At 57.1% G+C, this 13748-nt stretch overlaps 1 protein-coding gene across 1 annotated transcript in view; it reads left to right on the top strand.

The window, feature by feature from the left end:
- Window positions 1-13748, top strand: part of ZNF423 (zinc finger protein 423) — a gene marked incomplete at its 3' end in the record, with an annotated part of 299958 nt that overhangs the window by 182306 nt on the left and 103904 nt on the right. Inside the window, exon 4 of the mRNA XM_082861880.1 lies at window positions 7232-10446. Coding sequence (XP_082718006.1) covers window positions 7232-10446 — 3215 coding nt within the window. The remainder of the gene's footprint in view (window positions 1-7231; window positions 10447-13748) is intronic.

Here is a 13748-nt window from a genome sequence, read left to right on the forward strand (position 1 = left end):
CGTAAACAGTAACTACTGTGGTTTTTATGAGTTTAGTTCTGAATCTGTCTGCTCCTGCTATGTGGCCTCTGTTTCCCTGTCTGTGTTAAATAAGATGAGTGATGGCCCGTTGACTTCCTCTTGCCTCCCCTCCCCCTTGCACCGATCCTACATGTGTGCATATAACTGAGCTGCGGAGTATTCTGGGATGGATGGCCAGCTTTGTCACCTGGTAGGAGGTAAGGACCAGGGCAGGCACTCTTGTCGCCTTCTTGTCAGTGGGCCCCCCCGGGCCTAGTTTGAGTCTGGATGAGTCCCTGGTAGGCATGGAGACAGTGAGGATGCCCCACCCAGCTGGGAGCTCTGGCCTGGCAGCCTCCGTCTCCTACTGGGCCTTCATACCGTGGGATCCAGGACCCCACTCTGGTCCAGGGGTTAACTGTGCTGGGCCTCTCAGGAAGCTCACACCACAGTTTACTGGAAGCAGCCCCAGGAAAAGGCCTCAGAGATTGCCCAGTCCAGCCATGTCACAGAGGCAGAAGCACTCCCACCCTCCCAGCAACAAGAGTGGCCTCTGGGCCCGAGTTCGTCACAGATCCAGGCTCCCCACAGATCCCCCTGCTGCACCAGGTTTACAGGGAGCGCAGGGAGACAGATGGGTAGAGATTTGAAGTTTCCTAAGAAGAGATCAGCAATTCACCCAGATGTTGCTCCAGCTGAATTTGCATCGTTTCGTGTCTGGAAGCCACCTGTCTGGTTCTGGCTGCCTCTGTGGGAAGTGCAGTCAGTGGTGTGTCCTGAAGCACATTCATGTCTTGCAGCTTTTGTCACCTCGGGCTCTGGGGAGCATTGATCTGCCCTCCCAGGATGCCCGGGCTGCTTTGTGCCCACTTTGGGTGGACCTCACCATCAGCAGAGTTGGACCTGCTGACCCTTATCCCTGGCTGGAGACCCCTCTCTAGGCTACAACACAGCTCCACAGTACCTGTCAAATGCTGTTGTCTCTGCTTGAACAACAGGATTTTGGTGATCCTGCCCTAAAGCCTCCTTTTCAGAGGGGATGCACAGTTCCCTTCTTGAAAGAGAAAACCTGATGGTTAAAAGCTTCTGCTCTAGCACTGGGAATCAGGAGACCTCCTCCTCCAATTTGCTCCCCGCTCTTTGAACATTCCACTTGTGCACTCCTCTGCTCGTGGCAGACATTACCAATTGATTTCAGCACTCATTTCTTCTGAGCCCAGATAGGGCCTCAGAATCCTCCTGAACACAGTATTCGAGGTGACCACTAACAATTTACTGTCCCTGGAAGTTTTCTTCTCTCTCTGGGCCTCAGCTTCTTCCTCTATATCAAGCGGGATTGGCGTAGATGGTTCCTGAGTCTGGGGTTGGGCCACAGTTATTCCCATTCCTGGAATTCCCAACGGGGACAGAGGGGAAGCTCTACCTGGAGCCCCGTAGAGCTTTGTCTTGTGGGGAGGGAACTTGCCTCCATAGCAATTTTCATTTTCCCATGGAATCGGGTGAATAGCAAGGAGACCTTCTGGGGCTTCGTGAGGAATCGTCGAGCCTTTTTGTGGCTATTATGGAAACAATCTGGATGATTGGAATATTGTCCAAAATGACTTTTCTATTCATCCAGAGGGGACTCTTGAGGCTCAAATTCCAACTTCCCATATTACGCGGAGGCAGCCGAGGGCCAGGTCTCCTGCTGGACTCTCTGTCCAGTGCTCTTTCCTCTGCCCTGGCGTGTCTCCCCCAGGCCCCTCGCTTGTCCCAAGTCTGCCTGCTGTGCGTGGTCTGGACTATCCAGGGGGCAGCGCCCAGGTGGGGTGCACTCGAGTGCACAGTACCCCACACTGGGGGCACTTGTGGACTTGGAAACTTCACTCCTGGGACCGCTCAACTTTTGTCCCCTCTGGAGGCTGGTGGTCATTTTTATTCACTTGAATGGACCTGCCCATCCCAGGGATGTCCTAGAAACCTGGAGCTGCCTGGGCATTGGCTGTTTACACCTTCCCCCTCACTGTTCTTTTCAGAGCCGTTTATTCCTCTAGCACAACTTCAGTGACAGAGGGCTCCCTCCCTCCTCAGCCTGTGCCCCTCGCTGCAGGAAGGTCCCCCTTTCCGCTCACTCCTCTGCGCCTGTGGGCTAGCTACTCTCTCTCCTGCATCCAGGTACTTCCTCAGCAGCCCCGACCTGGATTCTCTGTGACTGGAGGAGCGTGGAGCTGAGGGTACCAGACGTCCTGGGTGGTGGCCACTCTGCTCTGCCCAGACAAGGTGTGTCTGAGGCCACGTTGTCATGGCTGTGGCCTCAGCCTGTGGAATTCACCAAGTGTGGCCATGTGAGCTTGGGGTCCACCTGACTCTTTCTGCCACTGATGTATCCCGAAGCCCAGTTAATGTTCTTTTTTCTATATAATTGAGTTTTTATCGAAATTCCTCCCCTCTTTTATGCTTATTTTCATTCTCTTCCTGCAGCAGACTGCAAAAGCCCCATATAACCCATTTCCTATCAGGCCTTTTTTCAGGATTAGTCCTTTGTTTTTTCTTTGTTTTTTTCTTTTGCGGTACGCGGGCCTCTCACTGTTGTGGCCTCTCCCGTTGCGGAGCACAGGCTCCGGACGCGCAGGCTCAGCGGCCATGGCTCACGGGCCCAGCTGCTCCGCGGCATGTGGGATCTTCCCAGACCCGGGCACGAACCCGTGTCCCCTGCATCGGCAGGCGGACTCTCAACCACTGCGCCACCAGGGAAGCCCCAGGATTAATCCTTTTTAAATGACTTTAATTTCCTTTTTGAAAGTGATTTTTCTATTTATTTTGTTGTATTTCTTTGTACTCATTCTAGCGGGAGGGGGAGGCCAAGTATCTGGCATTAGTCACTGGGTTTCCCTCTTGATATTCTCATGTGACAGTGGCCCCTCCCAAAGGAGAGAGGCAGGGTAGCATGGTGGGTGAAAGCACCGACTCAGAACCAACTAACTGGGTTTGAATCCTGGCTCTCCTGCCTGCAAGCTGTGTGGCTTTAGGCAAGTTACTCAGCCTCTCTGTGCCTCAGTTTTCTCACCTGATCAGGGAAATATTAAATAATAATAGTAGTGCCTATCTCATTGGGCTGTTGAGAGGACTGAATGAGTTAACACATGTAAAGCTTTTAAAAGAGTGCCCGGCACATAGTAGACTCTATCAAAGCATTCACTTGGACATGAAAAGGTGGTTGGTTGAGCTGGACTTTCCTTGAAACTACCTTCTCCCTGAGTTCTGAAACATTCAAGTTGAAGGGGACCTTGGGGTTGCCTTCATCCTGTTTCTGCACCCCTTCCCTTTCTGCACATCTGCTTGAGGGTGTGTGCTGCACCGGCTGCACTGTGTGATGTCTAACAGTCAGCATGAGGGGAGTGTTGCCGCTGTAAGAAAAGGACCCCCCCTTCATCTGCCGACCTCCCTGCCCATCCATCCTGAGTGTGCTGGCCCCAGTCATCTCTCCAGTCTGCTCCTAGAAGAGTAAGCTAAGTGCCCCCCAAACAAAATGCATTTGGAGGGGATGGGGCGGCAGCAGTCAAGGTTAAACGTTGTTAAGGTAAAAGGCTTTAAACAGGGCAATCTGAGTTGGGTCTTTATTTGTCAACATGCCCATTTCCCCTGATTGGATCTTTTCAGTTTAAGGAGCCTTATTTTCGTTTCAATTCAGATGATTATAATCTCAGCAGTTGCTCAGTTTGTTGTTCCCAGAATAATGTGCTTTGCTTTAGTTTTGAGACTTGCTTGCAGAAAAATAAAGCCAGCCAGGCAGCCCCGCAATGAACCTCGGGGACTGGTGCTGGGGCAGGTGGCTTCTTCTTCTCAAAGACTGGGTGGGGTTGCAGGTGGAGCAGGGTGAGAGTAGACCCCGCAATCCTGGTCAGACACCACTGGGGCCTCCGGCTGTGTGACTCAGGGCAAGTTACTCACCTCGCCGAGCCTCAGCTTCCTCATCTCAAAAATGGGATGTTACCAATGGGAGGATGAAAAGAGATTAATTGTGGTAATAGAAGCACTTAGCACAGTGCAGGCACTTGGGACGTGCTCACTAGATGTAGCTGCTAATTTTATTAGCACTGGTGGTACTCATTTGTGCTAATTATTATTATTAGCCAAATAGTGCTTTTGTCTGTCAGTTTTATTGAAGTATAATTTGAATACCATAACATTCATTTGTTTTAAGTGAGCAATTCAGTGACTTTTAAGTAAATTCACAGAGCTGTGCAGTCCTCCCCACAATCCAGCTTTCAGGCATTTCCATGATCTCAGAAGGATGCCTCTTGCCCATCTGCAGTCAATCCCTGCTCCCTCCTCTGGCCTCAGGCAATCACTAATCTGCTTTCTGTCTCTACAGATGTGCCTGGTCTGGACAGTTCATGTAAATGGAATAAGAGTGCTTCTTCACATTACGTGTTCTCATCCACCCCTCACAACACGTCCCTGTTTGCAGATGTGTGAGCTGACTCTGAGTGTTTAGAGGAACGCTTGTGGGGTGGACAGATGAATGGAGGAGCAGGGTTCAAGTGCACGTGTCTGCTCTCATCCTCAGACAACGTGAATGAAAGACGCGTCCGGGCTTGGTCTTTCTGTCAAGGCATCCTCCTTGCCCCCCTCACCCACGATCTGGCCTGTCTTCCATTTGTCGGCCCTGCGAGCTCCCGCCAGCCTCTGTACCTCCCGGGCCTCGGGGGCCCCTCCCTGCAATGCGGACGATGGGCCATTCTGGTGGTCCTGTCAGGGCTCAAAGGGGAGCCAGCCCCTGACGGCATGGGAGCTTGACACGGGGGTCCCTCTCCTGGCCTCACCTACTCAGGTGTAGTCTTGTACGTCTGACCTGTGTCAAGGGGCCTGACTGTGGACAGGCCTGGTGCTGGCCTTCCCCGGGGGACGTCACTGTGGTTGTGCCTCAGTTTCCTTGTCTGTACAGTGGGAGGGGCCCTGATTCCCGCCTCCTTCGTGGTTAGAACAGCCCTTAGCAGAGGTACACAGGAAGGGCTCTGTGGCAGCTTGCGTGAGTCTGAGCTAAGACATCAAAATAATAAAAAGCTGGTGGAGCCCGGCCAGGGGGTGGGGGCCGAGCACATCCCTCAGCCGCCCCAGCTCCAGCCATCTCCTCCCTTGGGTCCCTTTGTCTGCGCCCCGCGTAGCCCAGCTGGCAAGAGCTGGGAATTACCCGGCAGGGGCCGGGGCGCCTCCCGCCGCATCTCATCTGAGGAGCTGGCAGCCCCGTGTCCTTCCCATCCGAAGGCCCTGTAATGTGAGGCTCCCAGGGGAGCGGGCGCCCTCGCTTTGGGAGGCACCTTGCTCTGGGTTGGGTGACTGGGCTTCAGAGGCAGGGAGGCTGCTGGGAGATGCAGGACTCTGGGCCGGGAGCTTTGGAGAGCGGCATCCTTCCAGGCAGAGCTCTGCCAGCGGTGCCAGCTGGGGTCAGGCAGATCTTCACACGGTCGGGGCCAGAGGCCCCGGGCGGGCACCAGGGTGGTGCGTGGACCCTAGGAGCAGGCTCTGAGTGACCCCGAAAGACCCTTTAGCCGGCCTTGCTTGTCTCTCCAAGTCTTGGGGTTGGCAGCTGGGAGAGCCTGGGGGTATGGGACCCCTGGTCTGAGCCGTGCCTCCGTGATGGTGTGTGTGTCTGTGTCTGCAGGTGAGTGTGCATGTATGTTCAAGCTTGTGTGTGCATGTGGGAGTGATTGCAGGGGAATGGATATGTTTGTGTGTGTGTGAGAGTATGTGACTGTGTGTGCTTGTGTGTGGGTAAGAGTGTATGTATGACTGCATGTGTGTGAGTGTGTGTTGGTGTGTTGGAGTTCACATGTGAGTTGTGGGAGTGACGTGTGACCTGTGTGTGTGTGAGTGTGTTTATGCGTGCAGGTGTGTGTGCCGGTGCCTGCCCAGCCTCGGAATGTGGTCCCCCTGCCTTGCCCTTCTAGAGGGTCTGGGCTGCCTCTGGCCAAGAATTTCTGGGTTCCACCGGTGAGGCTTTTCCGAAGACTAAGCTGGCTTGGCTGGGGGCCGGGGAGGCGGGGGCCGTGGTCTGTTTCCTTGGGGGTTAGAAGAGCAAGGTCAGTGCAGTCGAGTCTGAGCTTTTGTTTGTCTCTCCCCTGCCCGTAGCAGCCTGCGGTCCATTTCATTCATTATTAAGTCTTAAATCCACCCAACACGAAACTTGAGCCATGGAATTCACTCCCTGCTCAGGCTGGCTCGGTTCAACCCCCGCCGTGTCTTGGGAAACTTCACTGGTTTAATTTGCTGTGTCCGGTTTGCCTTTGTTTTTTCCAGAAATGGCCAACCCCTAGTGCGGGGGTGGCCCCTGTCCCTGGGGAGGGCGGGCCACATAGGGTGTCCGTGCAGGCCCCGTCCGCACACGCCACAGGGGATTTAAGGGCCCACTAGGCTCTGAGATCTGTGGCTGTCTGGGTCCTGGCCCCATCTCTGATCACCACACCGTCAGGCCATCACCCAGGGTCCTGAGTGAACTTGGGGCAAATCCAGGGGTGGAGGGGGAACAAAGAAAATGACCGCCCTTGGGATGGTTTGGGCTGGGAACCCTGCAGCCCCTTCTCAAGTGCCCCTCATTTACGCCCGTGTGTGCTCTCGGGGCTGATACCGTGTGCTTGTAACTTCCGCCTCATATGTCTGTGTGCACCTGAAGCAGCAGTTCCAGCTTTATCAGTCCCCCCTTCCCCACGGAATGTGGTGTGGCCGAATTCATTAAAATGCATTTTATTTTCTTGCAGAGTTTTGCTTACGTCCCATTGCATCAGTGGGATTTCCCCCACAGACTAGGGGTTGGAGGGGGAGTCAACCCCCGTGTCTTGATCGAGTGATGGGACTTACCTCCTTTGGGCCTATGGGACTGATGGTCTCTGAGGACATTTCAGGTGACTTTTTTCCCAGGCTGCACCCCCCCACCCCCCATCAGGGAGGTGACTGAGACCTCACCTCCTGTTGGGGGGCTGGGGGCTGCATCCAGCGAGGTCCAGGAAGGTGTTGCCCAGGGGAGAGGCACATCCCCTGCTTATCCTGCCACCCTTCTTCCACCTCCTCTGCAGACTGGAAGGCCCGCATGTCCACTTGTTTCCGGCCCCCCAGACTCCCTCCCGCCACTCCCCCTGCAGCAGTGGGCCAGCTGCACAGCCTCAGCCCGCGAGCTTTCAAGAAGCTGGCTCTGTCCTCGTCTCTCGCGGCCCTGGGAATTGCCTCTAATCTCTCTTCTGCCTTCCCTCTGCAGATGGTGACGACGACCCACAACTCTCCTGGGTGGCCTCGTCTCCCTCCAGCAAGGATGTTGCGTCCCCCACGCAGATGATCGGAGATGGGTGTGACCTGGGCCTGGGTGAGGAGGAAGGGGGCACGGGCTTGCCGTACCCTTGCCAATTCTGCGACAAGTCCTTCATCCGCCTGAGCTACCTGAAGAGGCACGAGCAGATCCACAGCGACAAGCTGCCGTTCAAGTGCACCTACTGCAGCCGCCTCTTCAAGCACAAGAGGAGCCGCGACCGGCACATCAAGCTGCACACGGGCGACAAGAAGTACCACTGCCACGAGTGCGAGGCGGCCTTCTCCCGCAGCGACCACCTGAAGATCCACCTGAAGACCCACAGCTCCAGCAAGCCGTTCAAGTGCACCGTCTGCAAGCGCGGCTTCTCCTCCACCAGCTCGCTGCAGAGCCACATGCAGGCCCACAAGAAGAACAAGGAGCACCTGGCCAAGTCGGAGAAGGAGGCCAAGAAGGACGACTTCATGTGCGACTACTGCGAGGACACCTTCAGCCAGACCGAGGAGCTGGAGAAGCACGTGCTCACCCGCCACCCCCAGCTCTCCGAGAAGGCCGACCTGCAGTGCATCCACTGCCCCGAGGTCTTCGTCGACGAGAACGCGCTGCTCGCCCACATCCACCAAGCCCACGCCAACCAGAAACACAAGTGCCCCATGTGCCCCGAGCAGTTCTCCTCGGTGGAGGGCGTCTACTGCCACCTGGACAGCCACCGGCAGCCCGACTCCAGCAACCACAGCATCAGCCCTGACCCCGTGCTGGGCAGCGTGGCCTCCATGAGCAGCGCCACTCCAGACTCCAGCGCCTCCGTGGAGCGAGGCTCCACGCCGGACTCCACCTTGAAGCCACTGCGGGGCCAGAAGAAGATGCGGGATGACGGGCAGGGCTGGTCCAAGGTGGTCTACAGCTGCCCCTATTGCTCCAAGCGGGACTTTAACAGCCTGGCCGTGCTGGAGATCCACCTGAAGACCATCCACGCGGACAAGCCACAGCAGAGCCACACGTGTCAGATCTGCCTAGACTCCATGCCCACCCTCTACAACCTCAACGAGCACGTCCGCAAGCTGCACAAGAACCACGCCTACCCCGTGATGCAGTTCAGTAACATCTCTGCCTTCCACTGCAACTACTGCCCCGAGATGTTCGCCGACATCAACAGCCTGCAGGAGCACATCCGCGTCTCCCACTGCGGCCCCAACTCCAACCCGCCCGACGGCAGTAACGCCTTCTTCTGCAACCAGTGCTCCATGGGATTCCTGACCGAGTCCTCCCTCACTGAGCACATCCAGCAGGCCCACTGCAGCGTCGGCAGCGCCAAGCTGGAGTCCCCGGTCGTGCAGCCTGCGCAGTCCTTCATGGAGGTCTATTCCTGCCCCTACTGCACCAACTCGCCCATCTTCGGCTCCATCCTGAAGCTCACCAAGCACATCAAGGAGAACCACAAGAACATCCCGCTGGCCCACAGCAAGAAGTCCAAGGCGGAGCAGAGCCCGGTCTCATCTGACGTGGAGGTGTCGTCCCCGAAGCGGCAGCGGCTCTCGGTGAGCGCCAACTCCATCTCCAACGGCGAGTATCCCTGTAATCAGTGCGACCTCAAGTTCTCCAACTTTGAGAGCTTCCAGACCCACCTGAAGCTGCACCTGGAGCTGCTGCTGCGCAAGCAGGCGTGCCCCCAGTGCAAAGAGGACTTCGACTCCCAGGAGTCCCTCCTGCAGCACCTGACGGTGCACTACATGACCACGTCGACCCACTACGTGTGCGAGAGCTGCGACAAGCAGTTCTCCTCGGTGGACGACCTGCAGAAGCACCTGCTGGACATGCACACCTTCGTGCTCTACCACTGCACCCTGTGTCAGGAGGTCTTTGACTCCAAGGTGTCCATCCAGGTGCACCTGGCGGTGAAGCACAGCAATGAGAAGAAGATGTACCGCTGCACGGCCTGCAACTGGGACTTCCGCAAGGAGGCCGACCTGCAGGTGCACGTCAAACACAGCCACCTGGGCAACCCGGCCAAGGCACACAAGTGCATCTTCTGCGGGGAGACCTTCAGCACCGAGGTGGAGCTGCAGTGCCACATCACTACGCACAGCAAGAAGTACAACTGCAAGTTCTGCAGCAAGGCCTTCCACGCCATAATCCTGCTGGAGAAGCACCTGCGGGAGAAGCACTGTGTGTTTGACGCGGCCACCGAGAACGGCACGGCCAACGGGGTGCCCCCGGCTACCGCCAAGAAGGCCGAGCCGGCCGACCTGCAGGGCATGCTGCTGAAGAACCCTGAGGCGCCCAACAGCCACGAGGCGAGCGAGGATGACGTGGACGCGTCAGAACCCATGTATGGCTGCGATATCTGCGGGGCGGCCTACACCATGGAGGTGCTGCTGCAGAACCACAGGCTGCGGGACCACAACATCCGGCCAGGCGAGGACGACGGCTCCCGGAAGAAGGCTGAGTTCATCAAGGGCAGCCACAAGTGCAACGTGTGCTCACGGACTTTCTTCTCGGAGAATGGCCTCCGGGAGCACCTGCAGACGCACCGGGGCCCTGCCAAGCACTACATGTGCCCCATCTGTGGCGAGCGCTTCCCCTCGCTGCTGACGCTCACTGAGCACAAGGTGACCCACAGCAAGAGCCTGGACACGGGCACCTGCCGCATCTGCAAGATGCCCCTGCAGAGCGAGGAGGAGTTCATCGAGCACTGCCAGATGCACCCCGACCTGCGCAACTCCCTCACAGGCTTCCGCTGTGTGGTCTGCATGCAGACGGTCACCTCCACGCTCGAGCTCAAGATCCATGGCACCTTCCACATGCAGAAGCTGGCGGGCAGCTCGGCCGCGTCCTCCCCCAATGGCCAGGGGCTGCAGAAGCTCTACAAGTGTGCCCTGTGCCTCAAAGAGTTTCGCAGCAAGCAGGACCTGGTGAAGCTCGACGTCAACGGGCTCCCCTATGGCCTCTGCGCCGGCTGCATGGCCCGCAGCTCCAACGGACAGGTGGGTGGCCTGGCCCCGCCCGAGCCTGCCGACCGGCCCTGCGCCGGCCTCCGCTGCCCCGAGTGCAGCGTCAAGTTCGAGAGTGCCGAGGACCTGGAGAGCCACATGCAGGTGGACCACCGTGACCTCACTCCAGAGACCAGTGGGCCCCGGAAAGGCGCCCACACGTCGCCAGTGCCCCGGGTAAGTGCAGCCCACCCGAGCCTGGACCTTGCTCCTTGGGGCTCCGCTCATGCCCAGAGGAGCCCCCGTGCTGAGCTGTGTTGCCCGGTGGCGTTCCCTCTAGTAGCCCAGAGAAGCAGCGCCGTTGTGCAGCGGTTAAGCACGTCTGATTGCAGTAGACTCTGAGTTCAAACCCCAGTGTCACCATTTCCCTTCCTGTGTGACATAGCATTTATCTTCCTGGGCCTCATTTGCCAAGGGCTCGTCTGTAAAATGGGAATAATAATTGTCTCGACTTCATAGAATTGGTATGAGGGGCCCGTGGCATAATGTAGATAAAAGGCTGATGCAGTAAGCGCTTCCTCAGTGTTCGTGGTCGTCTTGGTCATTGATCGCGGGGTGGACTTATTCACACCCTTATTGGGTCTTCTTGGGCAAGTGACTCTGTTCTCTAGGCTTTAGATTTAGGAATCCTTTGACAATTTATGGAGATAATATACACATAAAGGGCCTGGAACCTGGCACTTAGGGCCCGGTCACGCTAGCAGTTACCACCAGCTGATACTATTACCATCAACGGCATCACTATAGCCAGGGCAGTTGCTGGTACATGGAAGGCCCTAGGAAGGTTTCCAGTTACTGTTATCGTTAATGACTGACTGATGATTGATCAAAATTGTCCTGTGCACCCTTTATTTTGGGGGTGCCTGGCAGCTAAGGAGAGTCAGAAACGGTCCCTGCCTTGGGGGCTACGAGGTCAGGGGGAGCCGCAGGCCCATAACCAGTGGGTTTCGATGAGGCAGGAGAAGTCTGAGCTACTGGTAGGTCCACATGGGCCCTGGGAATGGTGACCAAGGGGCACCGGCCAGTGGGCCTGGAGGCTGCATGACCCTCAGGTGGCAGAACGGGCCCGGGGGTTCCCATTAAGTCTGTGTTGTCTGTTTCCAGACCGAGGAGATGCCAAGCAGATCTCGGGGGTATCTTTCCCTGGAGAGCCACTGCTGGTACCACTGGCAGGGGGGCAGGATTTGGGGAAGGGCCACCTGCCACAGGTTCCTGCTGGAAGACAGGGATGTCTGCTGAGTGTGTTTCACTGTGGGATCAGAACTGGGGCCCAGAACTCCGGGATTTTGAGGGGGAGAGAGAGTGAGAGAGAAGGATGGCGGGAGAGGCTGAAGGGAGAATCTGCAGTGGGGGCCCCTAAGGGGTCTCCTGGCCAGCTCCCCACAGAGGCCAGCAAGCCAGAGGCCCTGACCAAGATCACCCAGCTGCAGAGGGAAACGTCTGAATGAGGATCGAGCTGTGTGTCCAGCTGGGGCCTGAGGCCTCTCCTCAAAGCCCCGTCTGTAGCAGAGAGCTCCTTTTAGAGGTGATTCATTGGTTGATTAAATCTGTCCTGAGCGCCCATTATTTCTGGTGTGTCTGGCAGCCAAGGAGAGTCAGAAATGGACCACTTTCTTAAGGCCTTACGACTGAGCAAAGCCTTCTAGGTAAGGGTCCAGCGGTCACCCTTCAGAGGTCCAGAGCACAGTGCAGTCACGGCTGCCCAGCTCTGTCCCCCTGAGCCTCAGCTTGCTGCCAGCCAGTGTGGGTGGATTGGGGAGGATTTGGGCCCTGGAGTCAGATGGCCTGCGTTAAAATCTCCCCCTTCCAGTACCCACTTATGATTTGACCTCTCTGGGCTTCGGTCCTCACCTGTAAAGCCAGAGGGTAATAGCAGTACCGCTAGTAATAGCAATTGCAATAGAGTCTACTTCCAAAGCTGGCATCACCTGTGAGGGACCGGGGGGTCGTTCTGCTTTTCTAACCAGCCTCTGCTCTGGTTGGCCGGCGCGTGTTCCTGCTCAGTTGTCAAATACTGTGACTGTCTCCCTGCTGACCTCAGTGTTTTGCCCTGAGGATTAAATGAGTAAAGACGTGCTGGGCATGTAGCAACCATCACTTGTTGTTTTCCCGTTTATAATCACACCTCACATTTATTGAGGAATAAGGATGTACCAGGCACATCCAGGCACTTCCTATCTATTTAATCCTTACAACACTCACTTTACAGATGAGGAAAAGGAGGCAAGGAGCAATTAGGTAGTTTGCTGTGAGCCCCGCAGTTTAAAGAAGCAGAGAAGGGATTGGAGCCCAGGGAGTGTGTGGTGCCCCAGCCCGAGCTCTTGACCAGCCCTTCAGCCAGCACCTCTGGAGCCCATCCTAGTTGCAAGGGTGGGGTCCAGGGCGGTCAGCCCGGTGCTCATGCGGTGGGACAGCGTGGCATGGCCGGGCCCCTGCGTACCCTTCTCCCGGGTGCGCTCCAGCCCCATCCCTGCCCACACTGGGGCTCCTGCCGGCCATGGGGCTGCTTCTAGCGTCCCCAGAGCCTTTGGCTATTGAAGGCGGGATCCTGTATCAAGTACTGCTTCGTAAAACCCCTACTGTGTGGGCACCCACTCTTATATTGTTTCCATGGCAACACCCTGGACCTTTGCCATGACCCTGGCTTTGGTACAGAGGGGGCCCAGACTCAGAAAGGTGGAGCCGCGTACCCGAGGATGCACAGCTGTGCGTGGGAGTGCGGAACTACGAACCCGAGGGGGCTTGTTTTCTGGGAGCCTGGAAGGCCTTCCTCTCCCTGTTCCTGGTCTTATGAGAGAGAAGGGAGCTGGAACTCACATCTAGAGGCCAGGGCAGATGGGCCATTTGCAGAAAGGAGCTAGACAAAGCCCGGGTGCCTCCCCAGCGGAGGCACAGCCTCTGGGGCGCCGCCCCCTGCCTGGGCACGCCTGGGGGCAGGGGCCCAGCTGTCTGTTCGCCCACCCCTCCCTCCCCCAGGGCTCACACATACAAGAGCAGACTCTGGGGGCTGCACAGGGGCTTGGGGGCTGGCAGGCTGGGACCCTCGGGAGTGTATCCATAGCAACCAGCTCTCTGAGGACTGGGTTCCCATGGGGCCGAGGCTGCTGTCGGCTGGAGCGAAGCGGTGAGGTTTCTGCCTCCCCCTCTGTTTACGGGTAATAACAACATCACCCCAATTCCAGCCCCTTGTGGGCAGACCCCGGCCCTCATCGACTCACCAAATTGCCACGGTGCCCCGTCCGGCGTGGGGTGGGGAGGTAGACTGGGTGCTTTCACACTCCATCTTCCTGCAGGGTAAACAGACAGCCAGGTTCACGGGCTTGTTCAGGTGACAGCTTTCCGTCACCCAGAGCAGGGCTGTGTGGAGTGGTCGTGGCGTGGAGCCAAGAACGGCAGCTCAGACAGTGGCTCTGGTGGGCGCCTGCCTGGGGTCCAGTCCCAGCTCTCCTGATCACCGGCGCTACGCGTTGACCAAATGA

Source organism: Leucopleurus acutus, assembly GCF_964270905.1.
Source record: "Leucopleurus acutus genome assembly, chromosome: 20".
In the NCBI taxonomy this organism is placed as follows: domain Eukaryota; kingdom Metazoa; phylum Chordata; class Mammalia; order Artiodactyla; family Delphinidae; genus Leucopleurus; species Leucopleurus acutus.